General features: G+C 49.2%; 2 protein-coding genes across 2 annotated transcripts; both read left to right on the forward strand.

The window, feature by feature from the left end:
* Positions 1 to 2252: 2252 nt before the first annotated feature.
* Positions 2253 to 4203, forward strand: LOC125516623 (MADS-box transcription factor 16-like). The gene is made up of 7 exons (XM_048681994.1): positions 2253 to 2637; positions 2773 to 2839; positions 2947 to 3008; positions 3150 to 3249; positions 3497 to 3538; positions 3857 to 3901; positions 3991 to 4203. Exons 1-7 carry the CDS (start codon positions 2447 to 2449, stop codon positions 4201 to 4203), a joined length of 720 nt encoding a protein of 239 aa, XP_048537951.1. The 5' UTR covers positions 2253 to 2446.
* A 5160-nt stretch (positions 4204 to 9363) lies between these two features.
* LOC125512212 (zinc finger protein SHOOT GRAVITROPISM 5-like) lies at positions 9364 to 10800 on the forward strand. The gene is made up of 3 exons (XM_048677300.1): positions 9364 to 9515; positions 9642 to 10077; positions 10170 to 10800. Exons 1-3 carry the CDS (start codon positions 9368 to 9370, stop codon positions 10798 to 10800), a joined length of 1215 nt encoding a protein of 404 aa, XP_048533257.1. The 5' UTR covers positions 9364 to 9367.
* Positions 10801 to 25873: the final 15073 nt, after the last annotated feature.

The following is a 25873-nucleotide window of genomic DNA, read 5'->3' on the forward strand; positions in this document are numbered from 1 at the left end:
AGCTGCCGCGGCGACATCTCCATCTCCGGTGCAGGAGGAGCTCGCATGCATGCATGGCACCGCATGTCTGTCACGGCCTTGCAGCGATTTCGTACGTGCCAACGTCTAGCTCCTTCCTGCCCGTTGCACGTTTATTTTGCATGCCTATTTTCCTGACGGAAATTGTTTCCTGCATGTTACGAATGTACTACTCCCTCCGTTCTGAATTACTTGTCGCAGATATGGGTGTATCTAGATATATTTTAGTTCTTGTACATTCATTTCCGAGACAAGTAATTCCGAACAGAGGGAGCACGTAGCAATTTGATGGAGTGCCCTGGTGCATGATGCTACTGCTAGTACTACATCACTGCCACTAGCTAGTGTTATTCATGCAATGGTATTCGGAGAAGCAGTAAAAACTGCAGCACGCTTGTTTGCAACCCAAGCACATGAGACGAGCCTTGGAGAGAGGAAAGCAGGTTGGCGAGCTCTCGCCCTGCTACAGTCTTTCAGACTTTGGTGATACGGTGGATCAGGGAGGGCTACACGGATTGGTTCTTGTGTGTGCTTTGGACGAGCCGGCCGGTGACAGGAGAGATGACATGGGGCGCTCGCGCGCTCACCTGCCCCGGCCTGTCTGCTCGCTGCCCCTGCACCGCAGCCTGCTAGCCTCTGCAGCTCTGCTCACCTGAGGTCATCCATGGAAGGAGCCCTCGACATGGTGTGTGTGATTTAGCAGTTTAATGGCCCCAAACTTGTAGTATGCACTACTTGGCTAGGAGTAATAATAATCGATTTAGCTACAGCTCAACAAATGCAACCATCGTTCCAGTTCCGCTCACAACGCCGTACGTGCAGCGTGTCATGGACTCATGGTGCATCATCTCGTTTGGACGAAGGAAAAAAAAAGATCTGCCCCTCATCCGTTGAATTCCTGTCGTACTGGCAATCCTGTCCAAGGCCCTGGGCACATGCATACTTGAACCTTGAAACGTCTCTTGGTGCAGCTGCAATCAAACGTTCATGTGAGAGCAACTCCAACGGGAATACCCATTTCATCCGCCTATGTTCGTTTGGGTCAGCGTCGACAAAAACGCCGGCCCAATGCGCCGACCCATTTCTAATATCCGTCCGGCACGCGTCCACGCGGACCCATTTCAAGCCCAAAATTGCGCCTGAAATGCGTCGGTGCGGACACGCCGTGCGCCCCCTTGATGTCCGCCGCAGTCCCACTTGTCGTCCGGCCAACCACCACTGTGGAATGTTTGCGAACCCGTTATTTTTAATGGAAGCGTGTGGTGGGGCCGGCCTCATCCACTTCCAACGCCAGTCCACATCTGGCCACACCGTGCTCCCTCGCCGGCGACCAGGAACCCTAGCAAGCCCAAACCATCATGGGGTTTTTCGTTGGCAAGGAGAGGGGAAAGCTGACCCACGGTGCGAGCTCTTCCCGCGGCTCGCCGGCTTTTCAGCCGCCGCCTCCTAGACGCGGCTCGTCCCCGGAGCGGCAACGTCTGTACATACCAGTCCACCCCGAGCGGTGGCACTGGCAGTACCGCCGGCCACTACAGTATCCGGATGTCAACCTGTCTCACGGCTGGCATCTGGATCCGCAGCGGATCCCGATTTGGCAGTGCCACGCACGCCACGGGCGCACGTCAAGGAGGTTCGCCGGCGTCGCGAGGCTCTCACTCCGGAGCAGCGGCGGATGCGTGCCTACGTGCCAGACTCCCCCAACTAGGAGCGCTGGTTCGCTCTAGAGCACGAGGAGGAGCGCCGCCAGGGCGTCCACGTCGACCACGACGTTCCTCCCCCGCTGCCTGAGGTTCCGTCGCGCGAGCAAGACGAAGAGGCGGCGTACCAAGCCGCCCTCGAGCTAGCCCCACAACAAACGCGGGTGGCGAGCAGGATCGAGGAGGGGGCCCAATGGGATGGGATGGACCGCACCCTCGCCTTGTCGGCGGCAGGGGACTCCGTCCATGTCCCGCTCTTCGACTCGCCTCGGCCGCCGATCATCGTCGAGTCCAAGCCGGAGCCGGAGCGGAAGCGCTCGCCACCTCCACTCACTTGATCGGAGGAGTCTTACACGTAGACCGGCGCGTACCGCGAGCTGCCCAGCAAGCAAACCAGCCTGCGATCGACGCATCCCGTGCTGTACAGCAGCCAGCATCGCATGTTTGTCTTCCGTGCGTGTGGACTTGCACCACTAGCAGTGCCCGTGCTCGTGCACCTCCCCGAAACGCGCACACAGAAACGGAGCGCACTCGCTCGGCACCAGACCAGACCAGTCCACCACCACCGCCGGTGGTGCTCCATTCCCCACCTCTACACTCTACTAAACCCAGGCGGCTGAAGAACAGGAGGCTAGCCGGCCGATCACCGCGCGCCTCCCCATTTCTTCCCCCCTCGTTGCGTCCCGTCGGTCTCGACGACGCCTGCGCGGTTGCTGGATCGCTCGGTCGAGATGGGGCGGCTGGGCAAGTTCGAGATAAAGCGGATCCAGGACGCGACCGGCAGGCAGGTGTGCTACTCCAAGCGGCGGTCGGGGATCATGAAGAAGGCCCGGGAGCTCGCCGTGCTCTGCGACGCCCAGGTCGCCGTCGTCGTGCTCTCCTCCACCGGCAAGCACCACCACTTCTGCAGCGACGGCGCCGAGTACGCACGCAGCCAACTCACTCCATGCATCCGATCCATGTTGCTTGGTTAAAATCACTAGCTAGCTAGCTGCTTGCTTGATTACCTCTCTAAGGCAGCTTCGTCTTGTTCTTCTTCTTCATGTGCTACGTGCAGCATCAAGGGGATCTTCGACTGCTACCAGCAGGCCACCGGGACCAGCCTGTGGACCGAGCAGTATGAGGTTGCTCGCTGCTTCTCTATCTTGCCTCCATCAATCTTCTTCTATAGCCGTAACACTCTCTCCTTTCTTCGATTTGGCTGATTTGCTTCGGTTTGATTTCATCGCAGGAAATGCAGCGCACCCTGAGCCGGCTCAAGGACATCAACCGGAACCTGCGCACCGAGATCAGGTCAACCACTTTCCTTCTTTCGTTTCCGAAGCATTCTTGATTCTTTGATGGGGAAGAGGATTTCCCAGCAAGCTAGCTAGATTGAATTGATGTGGAGATCGACCTGAATATATATGCTGTTTGTTCGTATGTGGAGCGCAGGCAAAGGATGGGTGAAGATCTGGACGCGCTGGAGTTCGGGGAGCTGCGCGGGCTTGAGCAAAGTGTCGACGCCGCTCTCGAGGTGGTTCGCCAGAGGAAGGTACAAACCCGAGCTCATTAACTGATTCAGGATTCGATAAATTCCTATGTACGTAGCTCTTTGGTGGATCTATACGAGTTATCCATCTCTGGCAGCAGAGGCTTAAGAAGTGGTTGATTTATTTAGTTCTGAAGAATTAGTTTGGGATTTCTTGTTTAATTTCGTCTCATGTACATGCATGTATTGCTTCATTTAACAACATGACAGCTTGATTAATCTTGCTTTTTTTTTCGTTTTGATTTTGCAGTATCAGGTGATCACCAGGCAGACTGAAACCTACAAGAGGAAGGTGAGAACTTTTCCAGACAGTTCTTCTCTATGAATTGGACTTCATGACCTGCATCATGCATGGAGAACAGCATGCATGAGTTTTTCCCGAAAATTTCACTCTGAATGCATAATTTTACTTGAGAGGTTTCTCAGTGACAATGCCCTTAGACAGGCGACAAAGAGCATGGCAACATGTGTGTATGTGCCCCATCTGGAGACTGTAACATGTCTTTTATATGTAGAGTCTAGCTCTTGTCATTCGGTCCCTCCTGGCGTACAATCTTGTTGCATTCGTGTACTAATAATACATGCTTGCTCTTGAAATCCACATGTGCAGGTGAAGCACTCCCAGAAGGTATACAAGAGTCTGCGGCAGGAGCTGGTGAGCTCTCTCGCTCCCTAGCCATCTCTATAGCAAACGATCATGCATGAATCCGAGCTGACGATGATGCATGTGTACCATGTACGCAGAGCATGCGCGAGGACCCCGTGTTCGGGTTCATGGACAACCCGGCGTTCGGGTTCATGGACAACCCGATGATGGGCGGGTGGGACGGCGTGGCGGCGGTGGAGATGGGCGGCGGCGGCTCGGAGGCGGACATGTACGCCTTCCACGCGGTGTCCAGCCAGCTCGATCTGCACGGCATGGCCTACCGCCGCTCCGACTGCCCGCTCTTTGGTTAATCAGTCATGTCAGCCGCTCCTGGCTTATATATCGAGTGACCGATCGTGTGATAACTAGTACAACAAAAGAAAATCTGTGTGCGAGTTGCATGTGTGTTTAGAGTTTCTTGGTTTGAAAATTTTGGAGATTGTAGAAACATGTTGTTTGAAGATTGAAAAATCCAGATTTTTCTGAGGTTTTTGAGAAATTTGTTTTTCTTTTGAATGTTGGGAGCATGTGAGCATTTATGGTAGGGTGTGGGAATATGTAAGACAGGCACGGATTAGCAATTTTATGGAGTGGTCAGTCAGACGTGCATGCTCTTGATCGTGGTAGCATCGCACGGTCAAATCGAAACTTGCTCTTGCCATGCCTTCTCTTCCCTCTTCTTCGTTTGGTTGGTGCGACAACATCAACACGGAGGCCAAGGCAGCAATGCAAGTCCATGGTTGACACAGTACAACTCGTTCTCTAGTCCTCCTCAACCATTCCATCTCTCTCTCTCTCTCTCTCTCTCTCTCTCTAGGTCTCTAGCTTGCACAATATGTGATGTGTTCGTATACAAATATAATGTGTCTTGTTGTGTTTGTGTTTTTCGTGAGAGAGGACGGTGTCGTCTTGTTGAGCTTTAGCCCTAGGCAGGTCCGTGGATCGGAAGTAGAAAAGATCCCGGTGCTTGCTTCACTTTCTTGCATTGCCGGCACTACCATAAGATAGTACTAGTAGCCATCAAAGGAGGCAACCAAGGAGGCATAGTCAAACAGTTGCCTCTTCCGTGAAAGACCACGAACCCCCACAAGTTGGCACGTATACCATGCTATGCTAGCAGATGGGCCAGCCAGTAGTAGGCATCAAGGGAGGCAAGCAAGAGCGTTGGTCAAACAGTTGCCTCTTGTGTGAAAATTGAAAAACCTCTGAAAAGTTGTCATGTAGCTGCTGGTCTGGTCCATAGTCTGCGGCAGCTGTTGAAGCAGCCTTGAAACATCTCCCCGTGCCGCGGCCAGCGTCGCAATCTTGTCTTTCTGCACGGACTTGCAGTGCATCTGCGTACATGCATGTTCTACTTTCTCTTGCAATTTTCACGATGGCCGCTCTGAGCATGCAAGGCGCATCCGCGGCCTACCAATTTGTAACCAATAATGATGCCGTTCAAGGTTACACGAATAAACTAGTGCAACCTTAGGGGAATTATGTTTAAATACGAATTTAACGATATATTTTTTGTTGGCGTGCATTAACATTTTGTTAGTTAAATATTTGATCAAAATTTGACACAAATTACATAGTGGACCAATAAACCGGGACGGAGGTAAGTAGATGATTGCATTTATTAACTCGTAGACTCATTATCCTTAAAAAGCACTACTCCTTTCGTCTAGGTGTGTAAGTCACCTTACGAAAATCAAATAGTCCCAAAACACATAGGCGTGGTGCATTAACTCTTATGTTGTTTCTTATTTTTTGACATAAATAAAGGAATCAACCAATAAGAGATGTGGGGTGTGTATGCTTTTAGTGACTTGAGACTACCAAACATGACATGCAGTGGTCAGTTTGTTGCATGCAATGGTATTAATTAGCAAATAAACATTAAGTTCTCTTGTTTTCCTCTCCATCTTGGTTGCAGTGCACAACCTAAAATGACTTATTCACCTAGACGGAGGGAGTATGTTACAGTAGCATACTACTGCATTAACTACTCTAAGCACATCTTCCTCATTAACTACTTGCGACATACAATAAGTAAATTTGCCTTGAGATGTGTTATGTTAGTAGCTATGTTACTTCCACTACGACCAGCCTAAGACGGGTGTGCAAATGTATGCTTATCTTAGTATGTCTAAAACCATCCTATTGTTCCATCTAGAAAGTAAAAGGTGCTGGAAAGTCTACACAAGCAATAAAGCTTTCTTAATTTTGCCCAATTTGGTGCCCTAGCTAGCCCATCCTGTGCGCTCCATCTTCATTAACTCTCACCACCACCTGAACAAAGAACATTCATCCTGTAGGCGTGGTATAAAATAAATGAAGTAGAGTGAGTGTACTCCTAGAGCAAATGATTAACCTTAAATGAAGTAAAAGCTGCATGCGAAGCATGGGTCCAAGCAAATGCACATTAAATGAACGGCGATCGAGTTGCCTACCGTTGCAAGTTCACCCTTGCAGCACGACGAGGTGACGCGTACGAGGTGACACGTCGACGATCGGAGCGGTACGGAGGCAAGGGAAGGGAAGGCAACACCTACGACTACGAGACCAGCAGCAGCAGGCAGAGGGATGGCGAGCAGGATGCATGAAAAATGCTGAACGGTCACTCAGGGCATCTCCAGCCGTGCTCCCAACAGACTCTCTCAGGTCATTTTTTCGGTGCCGGTGTCGAAAAAACGGCCTAGTCGCGTCCCAGGACGTCGAAAATCGTCGGTTCGGACCTTTTTTCCACCCGGCGGTCACAGGCCGAACACGGCGCGCTGGGGAGCAGTTGGGGGCTCCGGCGCTAGGGAAAAGCACGCCTGGCCCATACCGACAGGGGAAAAGTCAAGGTTTTCTTTCCCCGACTCGCCTCGCACCCTCCGCGCCCTCGGCCACCACTAGCTATATCCCGGCGACGGCCGACGGCTGTACAAGCTCATACAAGGCCGATGATCGGTCTGTTGCGCTATTCTCTCCGGATCTTGTTTCGATTTTATTCTAACTTTTTCTGTAAGATTGATCTCCAGAATATCAGGGTTCCTAACTTAGTGATATAAACGCTCTTATATTACTTTACAGAGGGAGTATTATATAACATTTTTACTAAGTCTCAGTCGACTGAGACTTCGTTATGTCTAAGTCAATGCTATATTTTTTTGATCTTGCACGGAGATTCGTATAAAAAAGTTCTTGTTAGTTTTTTCTTTTCTCTTCTTATATTATACTATCACTTGCTGAGACTTTTTTAGGTCTCAGTCGACTGAGATCTAGCCAGACCCATTATATAAATCAAATTATTTAATATAGAGGTGTTTTTGTTTACACCGAAAAGAAAACGACCAACAAAGGCATGTATTTTTTTAGGGGGATTAAAAAACGATGATCGAAACAAGGCTTTAACCACTAGTTATGTAGTTTTGCAATTTTGCCGTGTGTTTTTTTTTGAGGGGTAATGTTGCCGTGTTTCTTGATGCGTAGTCGGTTCCCCTCTTGTTGAAGTAGCCGTAGTCAAACGGAACGTAAGCACTAAATAACTAAACTTTGCATCTCTCTCTCTCTCTCTCTCTCTCTCTCTCTCTCTCTCTCCCGCAACTGCATGCTAATCTAGTCTAGGTCTCTAGCTTTGCGTAAATATATATGTGACCTGTTCCTCGTGCAATATGGTGTGTCTTCTTGTGTTTGTGTTTTTCGTGACAGAAAATGGTGTCGTCTTGCCGAGCTGTTTAGCCCAGGCCAGGTCCGTGGATTGGAAGTAGAAAAGCCTCGGGTCCTTCCCCATTTTGCACTGCCAGCTTCGTTTTTGTGGTAGCCATCAAAGGAGGGAACACAAAGACGCACGTCAAACAGTTGCCTCTTCCGTGAAAGACAAACCCCGAGAGGTTGATGCGCATCGGCATGCTAGCTGATCAGATGGGCCAGCCATGCACCCTGCGGCATGCGGTTGCCAGAGCCTGAACCAACAGACGGCAGCTCCTGTGCTGCAGCCCGGCCGCATGCATGTCGTCGCTTTGTCTAGAGGCTGTTTGCGGTCTCGTCTCTCGTCGTTTCCATCGTTTGATGTGTTTCGTGTCATCGAGATCAGTATCTTGTAGAATCTGTGTGACATGGTCTGTAGCCATGCATGCATCAATGGAGGCAGACAAGGCGTTTGTCAACCAGTTGCCTCTTATGTGAAAATAAAAAAAAAACCCTCTGAAAAGTTGACATGCAGGCTGTTCAGAGGTCGCAAAGAGGTTTTCAGAAGCATGCAGCAGCTGTCAAAGCAGCCTTGCAACATCTACTACTGTGCACCGGCCAGCACCGCATGTTTGTCTTCTTGCACGGACTTGCAGTGTACTATCTGCGTGCGTGCGTAAATGCATGGTCTACTCTCTCTTGCAGTTTACACGATGGCTGTTCTTGTGGGAGTACAGGTCACGACGACGGAGACATTCTGAAATCAAATTTGGGTACGTGATCATGCAATAGAGAAGTGTTGTTATATTGGCATGCAACAGCGAGCGGTGGAGCATGGAAGGGGCACAGCAGCCTGTCAATTCCTAACCAGTATGGATGTCGTTCAAGGTTACAAAATGAACTGGTGCTAGTGTTAAGACGGATTTAACAAAGTACACTTGCCTTGGGTCTAAAACCGTCGTATTATTCCATGTGACACTACTATATATGGGTACTACTAGTATACTTTTTAAAGAGTAAAAGCTGTTGGAATGTTTACACTCGCAATGAAAGTTTCTAAATATTGCCCAATTTGGTGCCCTACGCCCCTACCCCATCCTCTACCCATCTTCATTGATTCTCACCACCTGAACATTCATCCTGGCAAATGATTAACCCAAACAATGCTCATTAAATGAACGGCGAGTTGCCTACCGTTGCAAGTTTACTCGATGAGCGCTCATAGAATGTGTCATTCAATGCGACTCAAGACCGCCAGGTCTCTCCCTTCCTAGTATCCGCCAGGACTGCACGATAGCATGCATGCATGCGACAGTAATTCGTGCAGGTCATTGCGTTCAAGGACAGCCCGACTGAGAAAACTTCATTTCCCATACAGATCTCTTGTGGTATAATTATTGAAAAAGATTCGGCATATTGTAGTAATGTGTTCGTCTAGTTAGTACAAAAACATTGTATTGTCACAGTGCATAACCAAGGAATATGAATTGGCCATGCAATTGAGAGTTAGCGAAATTTTTGAACTGTAGTATTTTTGGCTTTAAAACGGGACTCTTACTCTTGTTCATCTGTGCAACAGTTCCAAGCTACCCCATCCATACATGTAGAAACAAAAAATACGTAGTCCTTAATTTGCAGGACTGGCCTACATCGTGAGCGTGAGCGTACCGTCGCGCAGCGCACATGCAGCTGCGAAAACCTTAAGACGGTGGAAACCTCAGCGCCTCCTTTTTTGTCTGTCTTCACTCCAAGACTCTGCCTTTCCCTCTCTCCCGGCTGCCTTTCTCCTTGCCAATAGTCGAGAAGAGCACGATCGCCATGGCGACGGAGCACATGTCGGGCTCTTGCGCGCCGACGGCCGTGCCGGCCACGAACGAGGAGACGGCGGAGCCGCCGTCCGGGTATCTGCAGATCGCCGCCACCTCCCCCGCGACCAGGAGAAAGTGCCGGCCAGCCGGCACACCAGGTAATCGACACCGACGCATACATTACATTCGTAGGTCGATCGGTGCCAAGATTTGGTAGCCTGCAGTGTGTATGTGGAAATGTGGAATGCCACCTCACATCCATGCATGGACCTCGCGGCGCGCAGACCCGGACGCGGAGGTGGTGTCGCTGTCCCCGCGGACGCTGCTGGAGCCCAAGACGTACGTGTGCGAGATCTGCAACCGGGGCTTCCGGCGGGCGACGAACCTGCAGATGCACCGCCGGCGGCACGGCGTGCCGTGGGAGCAGCTGCAGAGGCGGGACGCCGGCAAGGCGGCGCCGCCGGGCCGGAAGCGGGTGTTCGTGTGCCCGGAGCCCAGCTGCCCGCACCACCACCCCTCCCGTGCCCTCAGCGGCGCCAGCGCCATCAAGCACCACTTCCGCCGCCAGCACGGCGCCCACCGCCAGTGGTCCTGCTCCCGCTGCTCCAGAGCCTTCGCCGTCCACGGCGACTACAAGGCCCACCTCAAGACCTGCGGCGGTAGCGGCACCCGCGCCCGCTTGCTCCGCTACCCTTGCCACTGTGGGCGCGTCTTCTTCCGGTACGTGGTTCACGCTGTGATCATTGGTGCCCGGCCGGCCGGCCCTCGACGACTAACTGATGGCCGGGTCTAAAACTCTAAATGCGGTGCAGGGTGGACACGTTCGCATATCACCAGCGAACGTGCCGCGGCGTTCCCCCACAGGCGGGTGTGCCGTCGGCGCCGGTGTGCGGCGCGTTGTCCGCGCCGCAGCAGCGGGCGACATCACCGTACCCGTCCGGCTTCGCCATGCCATCCAGTAGCGTCCTCATCGGCGCGGTGATTTGGCCCGGCGCCACCGCAATGCGGAGCCCGACCGTGGCCACGTTCAACGGGTTCTTGCCGCCGACAGGCACCAGCCGCAGCGGGCACGACCTCGAGCTGCAGCTCATGCCGCCATCGTGCCACGCAGCGCCGCGCTCACCGCCCGCGCCCATCTCGCGGGGAGACGACGGCGCCACCCAGCTGCAGCTTTCCACAGGCCTATGCAGCGGCGACAACCGTGCGGGAGAGGAGTTCAGGCCGTCGTCATTCCAGGCGCCACGTGGTCGAGCCCGGTGGAGGCGTGCAGTCCACCTCCAGGGAGGAGCAGGAGGAGCTGCGGCCGGTGATGGCGGCGAAGGCGGATCTGAAACCACGTGCTCTCCATCGTCGGTGACCCCCTCATCCTCGACGGCATACGGCGGCGGCGTCACCAGCCTGCAATGGGCAATGCGTAGCTTGCCATCTTGGACCGCCTCTTAATCAGTTGCCTTCCTGTTTTTACCGCGCGGTGAGGTGTGGTGCAGTTGATCGAGCTCCATTAAAGCTAAGCAATATGGTAGTCTGCTGATCGAGTAGCTAGTTTGTGACTGGGGCATGTCCTTTCCTGTTGGATTTTCTTCAAACAATCTCATCTATCTTAGCCGGAGCTGGGAGAGTTCATGTTGCTACCTGCAAATTGAAAGTCAGGTGTACCAAAGCATGCCCGGAAACCGGCTAAGCATGCATACTGGAGGTTGGTTTTAATTAGATAATAAACCAGCTATGACGAGGAGTAGAGAACACCCCATTTCATTTCATAGTACGAATGGTGTTCAGCTATTCATACGAGAGACATGCATGAACCCATAGCAAACTCTAGCAAAGTAGCGGAACTAGTGCACCGGAAGCGGTGAGGGACGCGAGCGGAGACCATGCTGGCCGGCACGCGCAGGTGCACGATGCAAACAAAGAGACATGAAACACATTTGCCTACACACCTTGGGATGCGTTTGGTGGGCCGCATACAGTCCAACCAGGTCCGGGCAAGATGAAAAGGGGGCGTTTGGTTGCGTGCAAGTAGGCCTCGCTCGCATTGGCACGGAACTTAAAGCACCCGAGAGCCTGGCTCGCTCCTGTGAGCCAGGCTGAGTCAGACGCAAAAGGAAGACGCCGCGTAGGGCGGTGGAGGGTGGATCCGAACGGAGATGGCCGGAGGGGGAAATCGGCGGAGGCGGGATGGTGCGAAATATACCCTCACCATCCCTTTTACTCGCTTCCTCCTGACTCTAGGACAAGCCTTCCTCTGTTATTGGCACCGCCAGCAACGACGACTCAGATCTACGGCATCGACGGCGGCGGTGGTGTTGGTGGCAGCAACGGCACTCCAGCAATGGCAACTGCTTCTCCCCTTCTTCTTTGACTTTGTCCGGCCATCCTCGTCCCGGCCATGTCTCCCTCGACCCTAAAGCTGGTAAACTACCCCTCTCCCCCTTCTCTGTTAGCTCATTCGGTAGGAGTGTTTAGGGTTGATTGTGCCATTGTTGACCGCGTCATGGATGTCGTTTAGGTTGTGGATGAACGGACGAAACTTCTAGTTTAGGAATTGGCGCTGATACATATGGTTCAGGCATGGATTCTGTTTGTCCATAAGAGAGTTGTTCTTCGGAATGACAAACCTCTCATCGGGTATGGTCCTATGTTAATCCAGGAGCAGGACAGGATAGCGAATCTGAAGTACATCTACAACTGCAACAACACAGAGACTTTGTGGATGCTTCGAATGAAAAGAGCATATTTCACCAAACTTGCGCAAACGTTCAGGAGCAGGGGGTTGCTAGAAGATAGTATCTGCACAAATGTGAAAGAGCATGCAGTCATGTTCCTACATGTTGTTGGTCATAACCAGAGGTTCAGGGTTGTACACAACACCTTCAGAAGATCAATGGCGACCATCTCCAGGTACTTCAAGCAAGTGCTTTATGCTGTTGGGGGGCTCAGAGGAGAGATGATCATGTCGCCAACCGGCCGGACTCCTACCAAGATTCGCACTAGCCCAAGATGGTATCCATACTTCAGAGTGAGCACCGACAGTATGTAGTTCATGCATTGGTATGTTGTTATTGTTCTGCTGTAGCCATAACTGCATCGTGTAATGACATTCCAAGATTGCATTGGGGCAAAAGATGGTGCTCATGTCACTAGCAAAGTGCCGAAGCCACAAGCTGCAGCATATAGAGCGAGGAAGCACTACGCAAACTTGAATGTGCTTGCTGCTGTTGACTTTGATCTAAAGTTCACATATGTGTTGGCTGGCTAGGAAGGATCAACACATGATACTAACATTCTCAGTGACAACATGAGTCGTCATAATGGCATCAACATCCCCGATGGCAAGTTCTAATTAGGAGATGCTAGCTATGCATGCCGGCCAGGTGTTCTTCCATCCTTCAGGAAAACCAGGTATCATCTGAACGAGTTCTCTGGTAGGAACTATCTTAGGACTCCTCGGGAACTATTCAATCTCAGACACTCCATCCTTAGAGTAACGGTTGAGTGGGCATTTGAAGCTCTGAAGAATATGTTTGAGATCCTGGATCAAAAGCCATTCCACCCTTACCCTACTCAGGTCAAGCTTGTTCTTGCATGTTGCATCATTCACAAACCGGATCCTGCAATAGGGAACTGATAAACTTTTGTCGGAGGAGGAAGATGTGACTCCTGATGAGGTGATCAGCTCTGGCCATGGCGTGGAGGCTTTTGAGAACGAAGAATGGAAGAACAAAAGGTTGAATTGGGCTCAGACAATGTGGGATAACAGAGGTTAGACAAGAATCTGAAGCAGAAGAGCAAGAAGAAGAAGAAGAAGAAGCAGCAGCAGCAGCAGCAAAAGAAGAAGAAGAAGAAGAAGAAGAAGAAGAAGAAGAAGAAGAAGCACAACAGCAGCAGAAGAGGAGGAAGATGAAGATGATGAACTTCCATCTAGTGAGCATCGTTGAACCTTTCCCTATTCAGCCATATTGGCTCTTAATAACTTGTAGTGTCATTTGCTAATAGTTAGGATAAACTGCCATTTATTTTCTAGTTAGGATAAGACAATGTTTAGTGTGCATGCGGTAAGGTCACGCTAATGAGAAGTGGTGATCACATCTTCAGCGGTTTGCAACCAAACAACGTGTTGTCTGTCTAACAACAATGACGCAGGCAATCAAACAACATGCTAACTAATCGCTCCCTCCATGCATAAAGCCTACTACATATAATCAAACTACATACAGATGTGGTTTTTAGTCTGCATTTGTCCAACTAGACTTAACCGGAACAAATATGTAAAATGCCTTAAAACAAAGATGCCAACCAAAAAACTACCGCCACCAAATCAAACACGAACTGGTACCACCCTCGAGCTGCATGCATGCTATGCTATGCTGCTTCCGGAATGCAAAATACCGCAGCACTTGGCAGTGGCAGGGCTCAACACGTAAGACAAACTTTTCATAGAAATAACACAAGCCGACATGACCTACCAACACATTACATTGACAAATACAGGGCTACATGATAAGGAAGTGATTATACCATATGGAGATACGACGACCAGCATGAAAATTTCAACCACTCAAAAGAAAAAAGCATGAAAATTTCGAAAAAGGACAGAGAAGATGCAGCGACAGAGCTGTGCTACGATAATGTCCAAAGTCCGGCGGCCTTCCGTCCACTGCCCCTGCATTTGCACCAAACGAGAGAGTCAAAGCATGTCTATACTCCGGATTTGACCGTGCCACGCCACCGGCAACGAGCAAAGCCTGTTACTATTGGGAGTAATATGGTAACTAGTCTTAATTGGCGATTTTTTTTACCATCAAAGCACTCTTTTTTTTCTTCCTTCCCGACTAGAAATATTTCTCAGAGTGATATGTGAATGGATAAATTTACAACCATACTAAAATATCGCGAGCTAAAAATTTATCAAAAAACATTCCTGTAACACATTCAACATGAAATTTATGGTGTCTGACAGATTGGGAATAAACAAAATGATGACTTACCACCAAACCCCATTTAGGTTGCCCGTAATGGGAGGTATCATGTGTAGTATCATGCATGCCAACTAGGCAATTTTGATGAGGTGGCATAGAATTAAACGAAGAAAAAGATGATTGCGTATCATATCATGATACCATATCATGTTAAATTATATGGTACTATGTGCCATGCATGACAATAAATGAGGTCATCTATGATACTCCCTCCGGTCCTTTTTAATTCGCATATCAGGTGTGTCTGAAGTAAAACCTCGTAAACTTTGACCAAGTTTATAGAAAAAAATACAAACATTTAGAATGTGAAATCAACAACATTAGATGTGTCATGACTTTACTTTTCATATTGTATAAATTTAGCATTATAGATGTTAATATTTTTTCATATAAATATGGTCAAACTTTACGAAGTTGACTTCAGACAATCTTTATATGCACAGTAAAAAGGACCGGAGGGAGTACCAACATATGATACTTGTAGTGTCATATACTATTATCATATGCATGATACTAGTATATGATACTCCCACTACGACTAGCCTTATATCTCCGAACGTGATTGTCATACCAATGTGTACCTGCAAGATCTCTCCCCCTTCCTCCCACCCTCCCTCCCCTCCCTCGATATCTCTCCCTCCCCCCTCATGTTCTCTCAGCCCCTCTTGATATCGAGTGTGTCTCCTTCTCAAGAAGGGTCTAGGGCTCCAGTAGTCGTCTGGTGAGTTAGTCATCATTATCGATCTTTGTGGTGGCGGTGAGATGAGGAGGAACACCACAAGAGGTTGTTGATGTTCTTAATCTTTTCCCTGTGGTCATGGTCACGTCTTTATTAGCAAAATGTTTTGGACAATTGTACTCCATTTGAGGAACTCTATATAAGTAAAAAAGTTTTTTTATTTTGCCCAATTTGGGGGAGGAGGTGGGAGGGGAGGGCATTGGCCCCCTACCCCCAAATGAAGCTCGAAAAGTTGTTCATGCACCTCATAAAGGCAACTTATTGGATCAAACATCTGAACAATTACCGTAGTGACATTGAATAAAATAAATCTAGGTAGTAGTACCCAGTTTGGTTGATCTAGATGGTAAGTCCTAGAAAGGATGCCAAATTTCTGTCATATATGCTAACTAGGTGTGCAAAGTGATATATATGATGAGTACGAGAGCAACTCAATAGGTTGCAATAATGTGCGATGCTTGCCCAGAGCTGGTATATTTCTTCGTAGTGTGGTAGTGACACTGGCTAGCCTAGTGTTGAATGTTGTTGATTATCAAGTGTTTAAACTGATGCAAACTAGAAGAAAGAGATTTTAACTTACAATCACACAATTCATCCAACCCAGGCGCATGTTTTCCAAGTCATGGACAATATGCTTGTCCGTTAATACATTTTGTCCAATGATTTCAATTGTTAGCAGAAAAGACAAGACCCACTCATGCGTTACACATGCTAAGAACGTTTTGCTAGGAAAATAGATTTGAGGAATTTGCTAATCCAATATGGCAACTCAACAACTAAATCTTGTACTAGAAGTTGGTTTACTATACCTCCAAGTACTTGATGGTAATGTATTCCTTTATCAACAAATAGACAGTGTATATGTGATTATAGATTAATGATGATTATAAGATATAAGTGCCCTAATATACAAAACTGGTTGAAAAAAGACAATTTGCGAGGGTGGGTAGGGGACTATAGCCCCCCGCCCCCGCCTAATGCTAATTTGATCAGTCGTTCAAAGTTAACAAAGTTAGTTAAGTACTTGGAGGCGCATGTAGAGTATGTTTTGCAAACCATATCCAACAAATAGTATATTTTACAAACCAGATTCGAAAAAGAGTAGGTTTTACAAATAAAATCATGTTACACACCAGGAGTACTCCGTTTTACCATGATGTTCTTGGAAATTCTACAGAAGCAAAAAAGTTATCTTGATTTTTTCTTTTTGAGGGAAATAGCAGGACTTTGCTATGTATTTTTATGAACTTTTAAATAAGTAATATGGAAGTAATGTCCAAAAGAATGAAAGAATAACTACACAGGCCCTAATTAAGCAAAAAAAAACCTAAGAGAAGAAGAAAATAACCAATAAAATACAACATCAGGAGCAGAATCATCTAAAAGCCATATCCAGTCTTCAAAGCCACTGTATCCTTCCTCTTAACTCTCTAAATGACCCATTCTAGTTCCTCTTTCAATTTCTCCTGCAAGTATATAGGCTTGTGGTGATATGTTAAAGATGAAGTCATTCCTAGTAGTTCCAATAACCCAAGAAACTAAGATGATGATCTCCATAGCAAAAGCCACATTCAGAGGCTGTTTAAATTGACAATTTCCTCTTGTGTGCCAAAATGATCTGGGCTCCAATTGGGACATATGTATTGGCAACACAATTGAGCAAAAGGGCGGTAGAAAAAGAGACGATCTCTTATTTCTAGCTCCTCCATGTGGCACATGGCACAAGTATAGTCATGTAGTATGAAAAAGTTTTTCTAGTTATTGACAAGAAGCCAAAAGAAAATTTTATACTTGAGTTGACAACAAATTTTCCAATGCCATTTAAGTATCCGCGATTGTACCGCGCTCAAAATAATAAACGGCACATCCTCTGTCCACTCAGGAACGCATTAAGGCCAACTTCGCCGTGTGACCCCATTCTGTCCGGCCCCGTTTGTTTGGAGTAAAACGGACAAACGAGGTGGCCCAACGCGCGACGGCCCCGATCCATCTGGTCCGTTTTGTGTCCGGACCGACCCATTTCGAACGCAAACTTGCGCCGGGTTTGGGTCGCGACGGACAACAAACGGACGCGCGCCTCGTCCGCGTCGGGGCCGCGTGGCAGGCGGCCACCTACCTCCCACCCGCCCACATCTGCGTACGCGCGGGCGGCCCCGCCTGTCATCCGCCCAGGCGAGGGGTCGCTGTCCTTCTTAAATGGAAACTGTGGACCAGTCGTCGTCCACGCTGCCCCACGCCACCCCGCGGCCTCCTCGAAACCAGACAGCCCCAGTCCCTAACCTTAGCCAAGAACTCGCCGGTCGGCCGCCCGCAGCCATGGGGCTATGGAACTACGGCCGCAAAGGCAAGCACGACCACGAGGCTGGCTCGTCGTCAGGACGTCGCCGCGGCTCGGTGAAGGGGGAGCCCGCGTCGCCATCGCCACCACGTCGGGCCCCCGCTCCGCCCGCGTTCTCCATCGCGCCCACTGCGTTTATTTACTTTTTAGTCATTTCATTTAAGTTTTTATTTTTTTCTATTCACGTCCACTCCGGACAGGTTTTAGGGTGCGGCCGCGCGTTGGGCGCATCCACGACCCATCGGACAAACGCGAACATAGGCAAACCATTGCCGCCCCAAAGGAACAAAATCCGGGCAAACCGGACATCCGTTTGGGGTCGTGCGTTGGAGTTAGCCTAATAAATGAGTGAGCCGATCGAGTGGCACTTCTAGCCCACCACTGCATTTTCTACGTCGTGCCAGTCTTGTCCCGGTGACTACCACTGCATATACTCCTACTCTTCTACTGTAGTAGCCAACGTACGTGCTGTGACGGTACACGGTGGGGTGACGCTCATGGCCGAGGCAGCCATGCCATCTCGTCCAGCTTTTCTTGGAGAGAGAGAGAGAGAGAGAGAGAGAGAGAGAGAGAGAGAGAGAGGGGTCCGCTTCCGTAGCGACACATGCGAGGCAGAGAGGCCGGGAATTCGTCGGAAAACGTAGCCATCGCCGTTCGCTCCGTGGTGAGACGAAACGGCTGCTCCGCGGCAGTACACCAGCCGTGCTTCGCATTGCAGTGTGGTCACCAACCCATCCATCTCCTGCTCATCGACCTACCTGAAACCCTAGGCTCAGTAGGAGGCAGGGAGGCAGGCACTGGGCCAGTGGTGCACCGGCCGGCGAGGGCGGCAGGTGGCAGAACGCCAGAACCAGAGCAGAAGGCTGGCAGAGGGTATACATGTCTTTGCAGCGATTGGGCAAACGGTACGCCGCGACCAATGGAGATCCAGATCGGCCCTAGTGGGAAGCCCTGCAGTGCAGCCGATGGAAGGCTGCATGCGACCAAGGCGGTGCAGAGGCTTGCGCATGCATGCGAGGGAAGAGCGTGCATGCATGCATGGTGCACGGCACAACATTAGCATGCCTACGGTACGGGAGATCATGAGGAGCGCGTCCAATCGACGTCGACACGTCAATTTTTTTTCTTCTGTCGATTAGTGTATATATACTCCTACTACTTCGAATCAAAAGGCCAGGGGCATCATTACGTCCACAGGCTCATGCACCATGCAAGCGACTTGACAATGAACCGGGAAATCGGCATGCAGTTGGCTGAGCACAGCTAGTTACACTGAACCATGGATGGATGGATGGATGACTACTGCAGCAATATGCGCAGGGCGCAGCATGCTCTACGCATCATCACGGCTAGAACAAACAACAACATTGTGTGTGTGTGTGTGTGTGTGTGTGTGTGTGTGTGTAAGTAGCATGTACATTTACATGCGCTCAAGATGTCTATTATATCCATCTAATGAAAACAGTCATTGTTAAGCGAAAATGAAAAATCTTGGGCCGATAATGTTGGTAAAAAGGTGCTCCCGGCGGGGCCGATGATGACAATGTGTCAAGTTGGAACGGTCCTTTCCTTTCTCTAGTTAGTACTAGTAGTACATGACGAACTGGAACAGAGACCAACATGCATGCACGCCCAGCTGCTGACTGCTGATGGGACAGAGACGCAGGGGGAACCTGTTTGGTGACGCCATTTTGTGTGCCCCGTTTAATGGCGACCATATAATCAAAGATAGACACAGAGATTCTACCACTACAAACGGCACTGCGGTGCTTCCGGTTCCAAGCAACACAAGCATAGGCACAAGCCCAAGAAGACACGGGCTAACAACAGATTACATGGACAGCAGTACAGCACAGGGCAATAGGCTACTAAACTGATACTACTTGCTTGGAAATGACCCGGAGGAGAGAGAGAGAGAGAGAGAGAGAGAGAGAGAGAGAGAGAGAGAGAGAGAACGGGCAAGACTTCGGATTTGACCTTGCCACGCCACCGGGAACGGGCAAGGCAACAAACGAGCGAGCACGCGCAGATCCACGCAGCAGCTTGCGTCGTTTGACCTCAGGGCGTAGCTGCTAGGAGCAGCTGGCTAGCCTCCTCGACGACGCGCGTGCCCGGGCCTCCACGCCGGCCGGTCACGGGTGCTGCGGTGGTGCGGTGGCCAGCGCCTGCGCTTGCCGACGCACGTGACGAGGGACGGCGGTGGCGAGAGAGGGAGAGAGAGCGCGCATGGTGTGCCCGAGGTAGATAGACGGCATAGCTCGCCACTGAGACGAGAAGATCTTCCGTGCATTTTTCGCACGTAAAGAAACAAGGCGAGCAGAACGAAAAGCTGGCTATGGCCACTCTGAAAATGATAAGCATTAAGCAGGCACGTCCAATCCAATCGATCTCGATCGGTCAATCTGTTCACAGTCCATCATTGCGTCTGCGGGCTTCAGCTCGATCGCATCGCTCGACCGACCGACCTGACATGGAACTGTCAAGTGTGAAGCCAGCAATGAGCGCGCCCGCTCGGTTTGTGTTAGAGTTTTTTTTTAAATGGAGGCAAAAGATTTGTTTCATTCATTAAACAAGAGGAGAATAGAGTTTAGAGTTTTTACATGCGCCCTTGCAAAACGATATGGCAATTACTCTCGTACAACAATACGCCCTAGTTTCTTAGCACCTACCGTAACCCATAGTTTTGCCTCGAGCACGATATTTTGGAGCAGGATAGGCGGCGGCGCGCTTTTGTTGCGAAACACCCACGCGTTTCTCTCGTTCCAAATAGTCCAAATGACGAGCATGGTGAGGGAGGCCATCGCTCGTCTATTGGGGTTTCGCATGTCGGTCCTTCTATCCCACCATCGCATGAGGGAATCCTCAAGGTGTCAATTGGAGGTGTCCATGTGCACAAGTCCAAACTTGTCGATGACCGATCGCCAGAGCCTAATGGAGAAGCGGCACTTGACGAAGAGGTGGATGCCCGATTCTTGCTCACATTTGCAAAGCGGGCAAAGCCCACAGTTATCCCAACCACGCCGCTCCAACCGGTCGGCGGTCCAGTTCCGGCCTTGCAAGGTCAACCAGGCGAAGAATTTAACAATAGGGGAGGCCCAAGCTCTACAAACCATGTGGTGAATGGGCGAGTGCGTCAGGCCAAGGAATTGCGCCTTATATGTTGTGGCCGCCGAGTACCGCCCATCATCAGCATGTTTCCAAACAATGTCATCCTCAACCTGATCGTCAAGATGGAAGTCATGCACAAAAGCCCAAAGTGAGAAAAGCTCCCGGATGTGTGCGACGGAGGCAATAGTGTCATGCTTGATGTGGGTCATCCAAGCGTTCCCTCGAAGGGCCTGACGAAGCGTCGATCTCTTCCTTTTTGAGGCTTGAAAAATAAGAGGGGCAATATCCTTGGGCTTGCGACCAAGCAACCACGGGGAGTCCCAGAACGGTGTTTTTGCACCATTGCCAACGATGATTGTGGTGGAGGCATAGAAGAAATCCATATCTTCCTCGGTGCACAGGTTGCCCAAGCCAACCCAAAGCTTGGTAGGCTCCTTCCATTCGTACCATGGCCACCTTAGTCGCAAGGCACGAGCAAACTTGTCGGTGTTGAGGATGCCCAGACCTCCATAGACCGTAGGCCTGCAGACCATGTCCCAATTGACCTTACATTTTGCGCCGATCGTCTTGTCCGACCCTGACCAGAGGAAGGCCCTCTCAATCTTGTTGAGATTATGAAGTGTGCCCTGTGGCACAATGAGAGATGTGATGGAGAAGACCGCTTGAGAGGTGATGACCGATCTGACAAGGGTAGTGCGCCCAATAGTTGTGATGCTTTGTCCCTCCCAAGTTACTAATTTTCCGGCCGCCTTGTCTTCAAGATACGGGAAGTCGACCTTCCGAAGTTGTCGTACTGAGAGCGGGAGGCCCAAATATTTGATTGGGAAAGCGGCGCGGTCGTCGGAATGCTACTCAGAATATGCTTCAGAGGAAGGTGGTTGCATCGAATGGGCACAGCCGAGCTCTTGCAGAAGTTGGTGCAGAGTCCTGTCACCTCGCCGAAACCGCTTAGGATGACTGAGAGGTTATCAATGTCCCGCTTGATTAGGGCCATGAAGATGGCCGTGTCGTCCGCATAGAGGGAGGTTCTTTGCAAAAGCACCACATTGGCAGAGTTGAGCCATTGCAAGTGGGATGTGTGGAGCGAGTCAAAACTTTGGATGACCCGCATGAGATCATGCTTAATAATTTCCCAACAACGCTTGAAGAAGATTCTGGTGAAGCCATCCGGCCCGGGAGCCTTGTCCCCCGGCATTGCTTTTATGGCTGCCAAAACCTCATCTTCGGTGATGGGATCACTGAGATCATCCAAGTCATGCGACTGGATATTAAGCTCATCCCAATTAAGGTCAACGCAGCTCGTTCTTGCTCTGCCCATGACCTCGGCAAAGTGGTTATGGATAATGTCCTCTTTTTGCTTATGGTCGGTGACCCAGCCTTGTGCGTTTTTGATCCTATGGATGTGATTTTTCCTTCTCCTAGCGTTGATGCGGCGGTGGAAAATTTTTGTGTTAGCATCCCCATCCTTAAGGTTCACAATCCTAGCGCATTGGCTCTTTCTTCCCCTCTCTAGAACCGTAAGACTGATCACGCGCCTCTTAAGCCTAGAGCGTAGGTCAAACTCCTCCGGGGATAACAGTCGCTCCTCTTGCGCAATGTCCAGGCGAAGGATGATGATGTTGGCTGCATGGAGCTGCACCTTGGCCTTGGAGAAGATACGCTTGCTCCAGTGAGCAATGCGGAGCGCCGTTTTTTGAGCTTATGGTGGAGGACCTGGTAGGATTCTCAGCTTAATGCATCCGCTATGTATCTGTACCACTGTATAGGGTGCGGATAATTCTGATTCGAAACTACTTCGCAGACGACTGGTGAATGGACGACGCATGCACGATCTGCAATCAAACGGTGTCCTGCAAAGAGCTTGATGACACCAACGACTTGATTATTAGTATTGTCCGTAAATCATGCATAGACGTCGTGTGTATAGCAACGCTGATTTTGATTACTAGTTGCTGGATGAAGCCAATTCAACGGTCACTGAATATTCTATTCACAACACCAGCTTTTGCCACATGTCATATCTAGATGATTCCATGGCCGAGCTGAAGCACAAAGCATTATACTATGTCCAAAATTCAGAGCACTATATGTTTTTCATCTGTCCTGGAATCTTCCATATTTTAACTCCGCAAATTCTTTTGCTAGTGCTGTTGTTTTATTACCTTTTGATTATCAATGCAAATATGCACAAACCTCGTTGCTTTATTAAAGAAAAACACACAAAAAAAACTCACGCTACAATAGCATATCAATGTGCACATGCCTCCAAAAGTATTGGCATTCACTTTTGCTTTACTTTTATTTTTGTATCAAAAGCCTTTGGCGGTATCTTCACAAAATGAACTATCTTTATTTTTCAATTGGATGAACTATGATAATAAAATATACTACATCTCATGCGTTATGCATATATACTCTAATTTGTACTTGGGTTATGGAAGGTCTCGTCTGCAATGCATATGTACCTTAGACAGTTAATGTCTACCTATATATGTTGCTAGCCATAATTATACCTGGTCATGGGCAGGCCGGTCCGGACGGCTCGACCCGACCCGGCCTGAAAATCCTGGGCCGGGCTGAGCCCGATCATGCCATCGGGCCGGGCTCGGGCCTAAAAATCAAGCCCGACAGGCAGATCGGGCTGGGCTCGGGCCTGTGAAAAATGGGTTTTTAGCCGTGGTCGGGCTGGGCCGAGCGGGCTGTGTCAGACTTTTCCAGGTTCATGCCGGGCTCGAGCCCGATTTAATAGGCCCGGTGGTCGAGCCGTGTCGGGCTCGGGCCTGGGTTTTCAGCATCGGGCTTTTTTTGGCCCAGCCCGAAGCCTGACCCGGCCCGAGATATGGCCAGGTATAACCATAATCCTACATCTACGGAACATTTGTTACGGGAGGAACTTACAAGCATACGTGTCACCCCCACCAATCTCTCCCCTTCTGTTATTCACGGTGAGACCTTCCTTATTTCCCAACCACAACATGCCATGCTGATGTCCGTAAGTCTAGTCCATAAAATGCAGCCATCCTCGCTTGCATCGTAACCTCAATTAAAGCATCATTTCTCAAGTTTTCATTTAGCTAATGCATTAGCCAAATCCTTGAAGGGAAATATCTTATCTCTCCCCTTCTGTTATTCACGGTGAGCCCTTCCATATTTCCCAACCACAACATGCCATGCTGATGTCCGTAAGTCTAGTCCATAAAATGCTGCCATCCTCGCTTGCACCGTAACCTCAATTAAAGCATCATTTCTCAAGTTTTCGTTTAGCTAATGCATTAGCCAAATCCTTGAAGGGGAATATCTTATCACGGTCATCTGGTGATAAGAGACCTTGCGACCAAGGATCTGCAACAACCGGAAGCGCCGGGAGTACCAGGGTCCCATCTGAGTTCATCTCGCTCCACGGCGGTTAAGCCATAAGAATAGAACGCGAGGCTCTGAATCCAATTGAAAAGATCGAGATGGACCTAGAAGGGGTTTAATAGGTACAATTACAAATTTTAATTACTACTTAGCAATTTTAGCCAATTATGTGGAATATGAAATGAGCCTAACAATTGCAAAGGTGATTCTAGGCTCGCAATATATTCAACAACAACTCGTAGAGAGGCAAGCAAGTAAAATATGATATGAAAGACAAGGAGACAAATAACCACAAGTAAGGAGTTAGGTTTAGGGATAACCGAAACTTCGGAGACAAGGATGTATCCCGATCTTCATTTCCTTGGAGAGAAGCTTGTCATCGTTGCAAGGGGCGGATGTTACCATGAAGGCACACCAACACCAAGAACGCTCACCCTACTCTCCCCTTGATATATCACCACGAAGGCGATTCTCAACCACCAGTAGTAACCTTGAGGCAGTCTCCACACATTCACAAACTTTCAGGGGGTAATCACAACAATCGATTCCTCTCTGAAGAAACGTCCAAGAGCAACAAGAACGATGGAGAAAAGCTCAAGACTTGCTCAAATTGAGAATTACTTTGGTCAATAGAGGGGGAAGGAGTAGATCTATCACTTGGTGGAAAATCTCTCAAGAACTCGTACAAATCACTCCGGGATCTTCGATTTGCTGAAGGAGGTAGTGAGAGGGAGCACATGATTTTCTAGGGTTCTTTCGAAGTGAGTGGCCAACCCTCTCGCTGAGTGGGAGATGGGTATATATGGTGGGCCAAAAATGTGGCTGTTGGAGTGTGAAAGTATGTAAGTACCGGTCATTTGGTGTAACACGGACATCCTATGGATGTAGGGTTCGCAGAAAAACGAAGAAGACGGTGTTAAATGAACTAGGGGACCGGACATCCTATATGCACCAGCAGTCCAGACCCGATAGCATGCTTTCTGGATAGGAGGGTACCGGATTTCAGGTATTGCACCAGACATCCAGTGGAGATACCATGTACCAGGCATCCGGTGTTTGAATATGGTACAACCAGCTGAAGGTCGGACCAGACATCCGGTTGAAAATTCATACATTGGACATCCGACCCAAAACATACATAAGCTACTTGTACCATATGACCGGATTTCTGGTAGATACCGGACATCAGGTGCCTTGATGATGTACCGGACATTCGGCGTCTACCAGACATCCGATGACACGGAATTGTCTTGTTTGCTTTGAACCACCCTAAGCATGATATATTTTTGAGGTGTTAGCTGAGGGCATTTTAGCATGAATGTGTGTGGTGCATATGTCGTAAAATAGAAGTGAAAAGTAGGCAAATGATGTGAGTGTGGAGATGTGTTAGGAACCATGAACTTGAGCTTATCTTTTGCGAAACTCTATCGATCCCATGTTAATAGTGTGGGATCTCTATACTCGTGAACGAGTGGAAAAAAGGTTATGTATGTATCTTTGTTTCTCTGCCCTTTAGCCATATTCATTAAAATGGGTTCATGATCCACACACAATAATTTCACGGGGACTAAAACATGTGATTCACTTAGAAAACGTGATTAGTCCCCTATATGTATAGTGTCATCAACATCAAAACATAAAGGCAAGGTTGAACTTTTAAGTTCTACTATCACCAGGTGCAGAAGAAGCATTCATCTTGTACAAGGGAAACAACTTCACAAAATCCCTCCACCAGAAGGAGCATTGTGCAAATTGAGCCGGGGGAAGACCTTTCTAGTGATATGATTCTCGACCAAGATGACCCCAAGGAATACCACTATGATTTGGAAACTTATGAATCATTTTTAAAAATAAAGTATCATTTTAAGCCTTAAGATTTCAAATTTTGAGACCTCCCTGCATTTTAGGTCTGCACATCATGTCCCAAGCGGCCAATGGAGAATTCTTATCTAATTCCCAGCCTCTCCAAAAACAATACCTTCCATATTTATC

Source organism: Triticum urartu, chromosome 6 (genome assembly GCF_003073215.2).
Source record: "Triticum urartu cultivar G1812 chromosome 6, Tu2.1, whole genome shotgun sequence".
NCBI classification, from domain to species: Eukaryota; Viridiplantae; Streptophyta; class Magnoliopsida; order Poales; family Poaceae; genus Triticum; species Triticum urartu.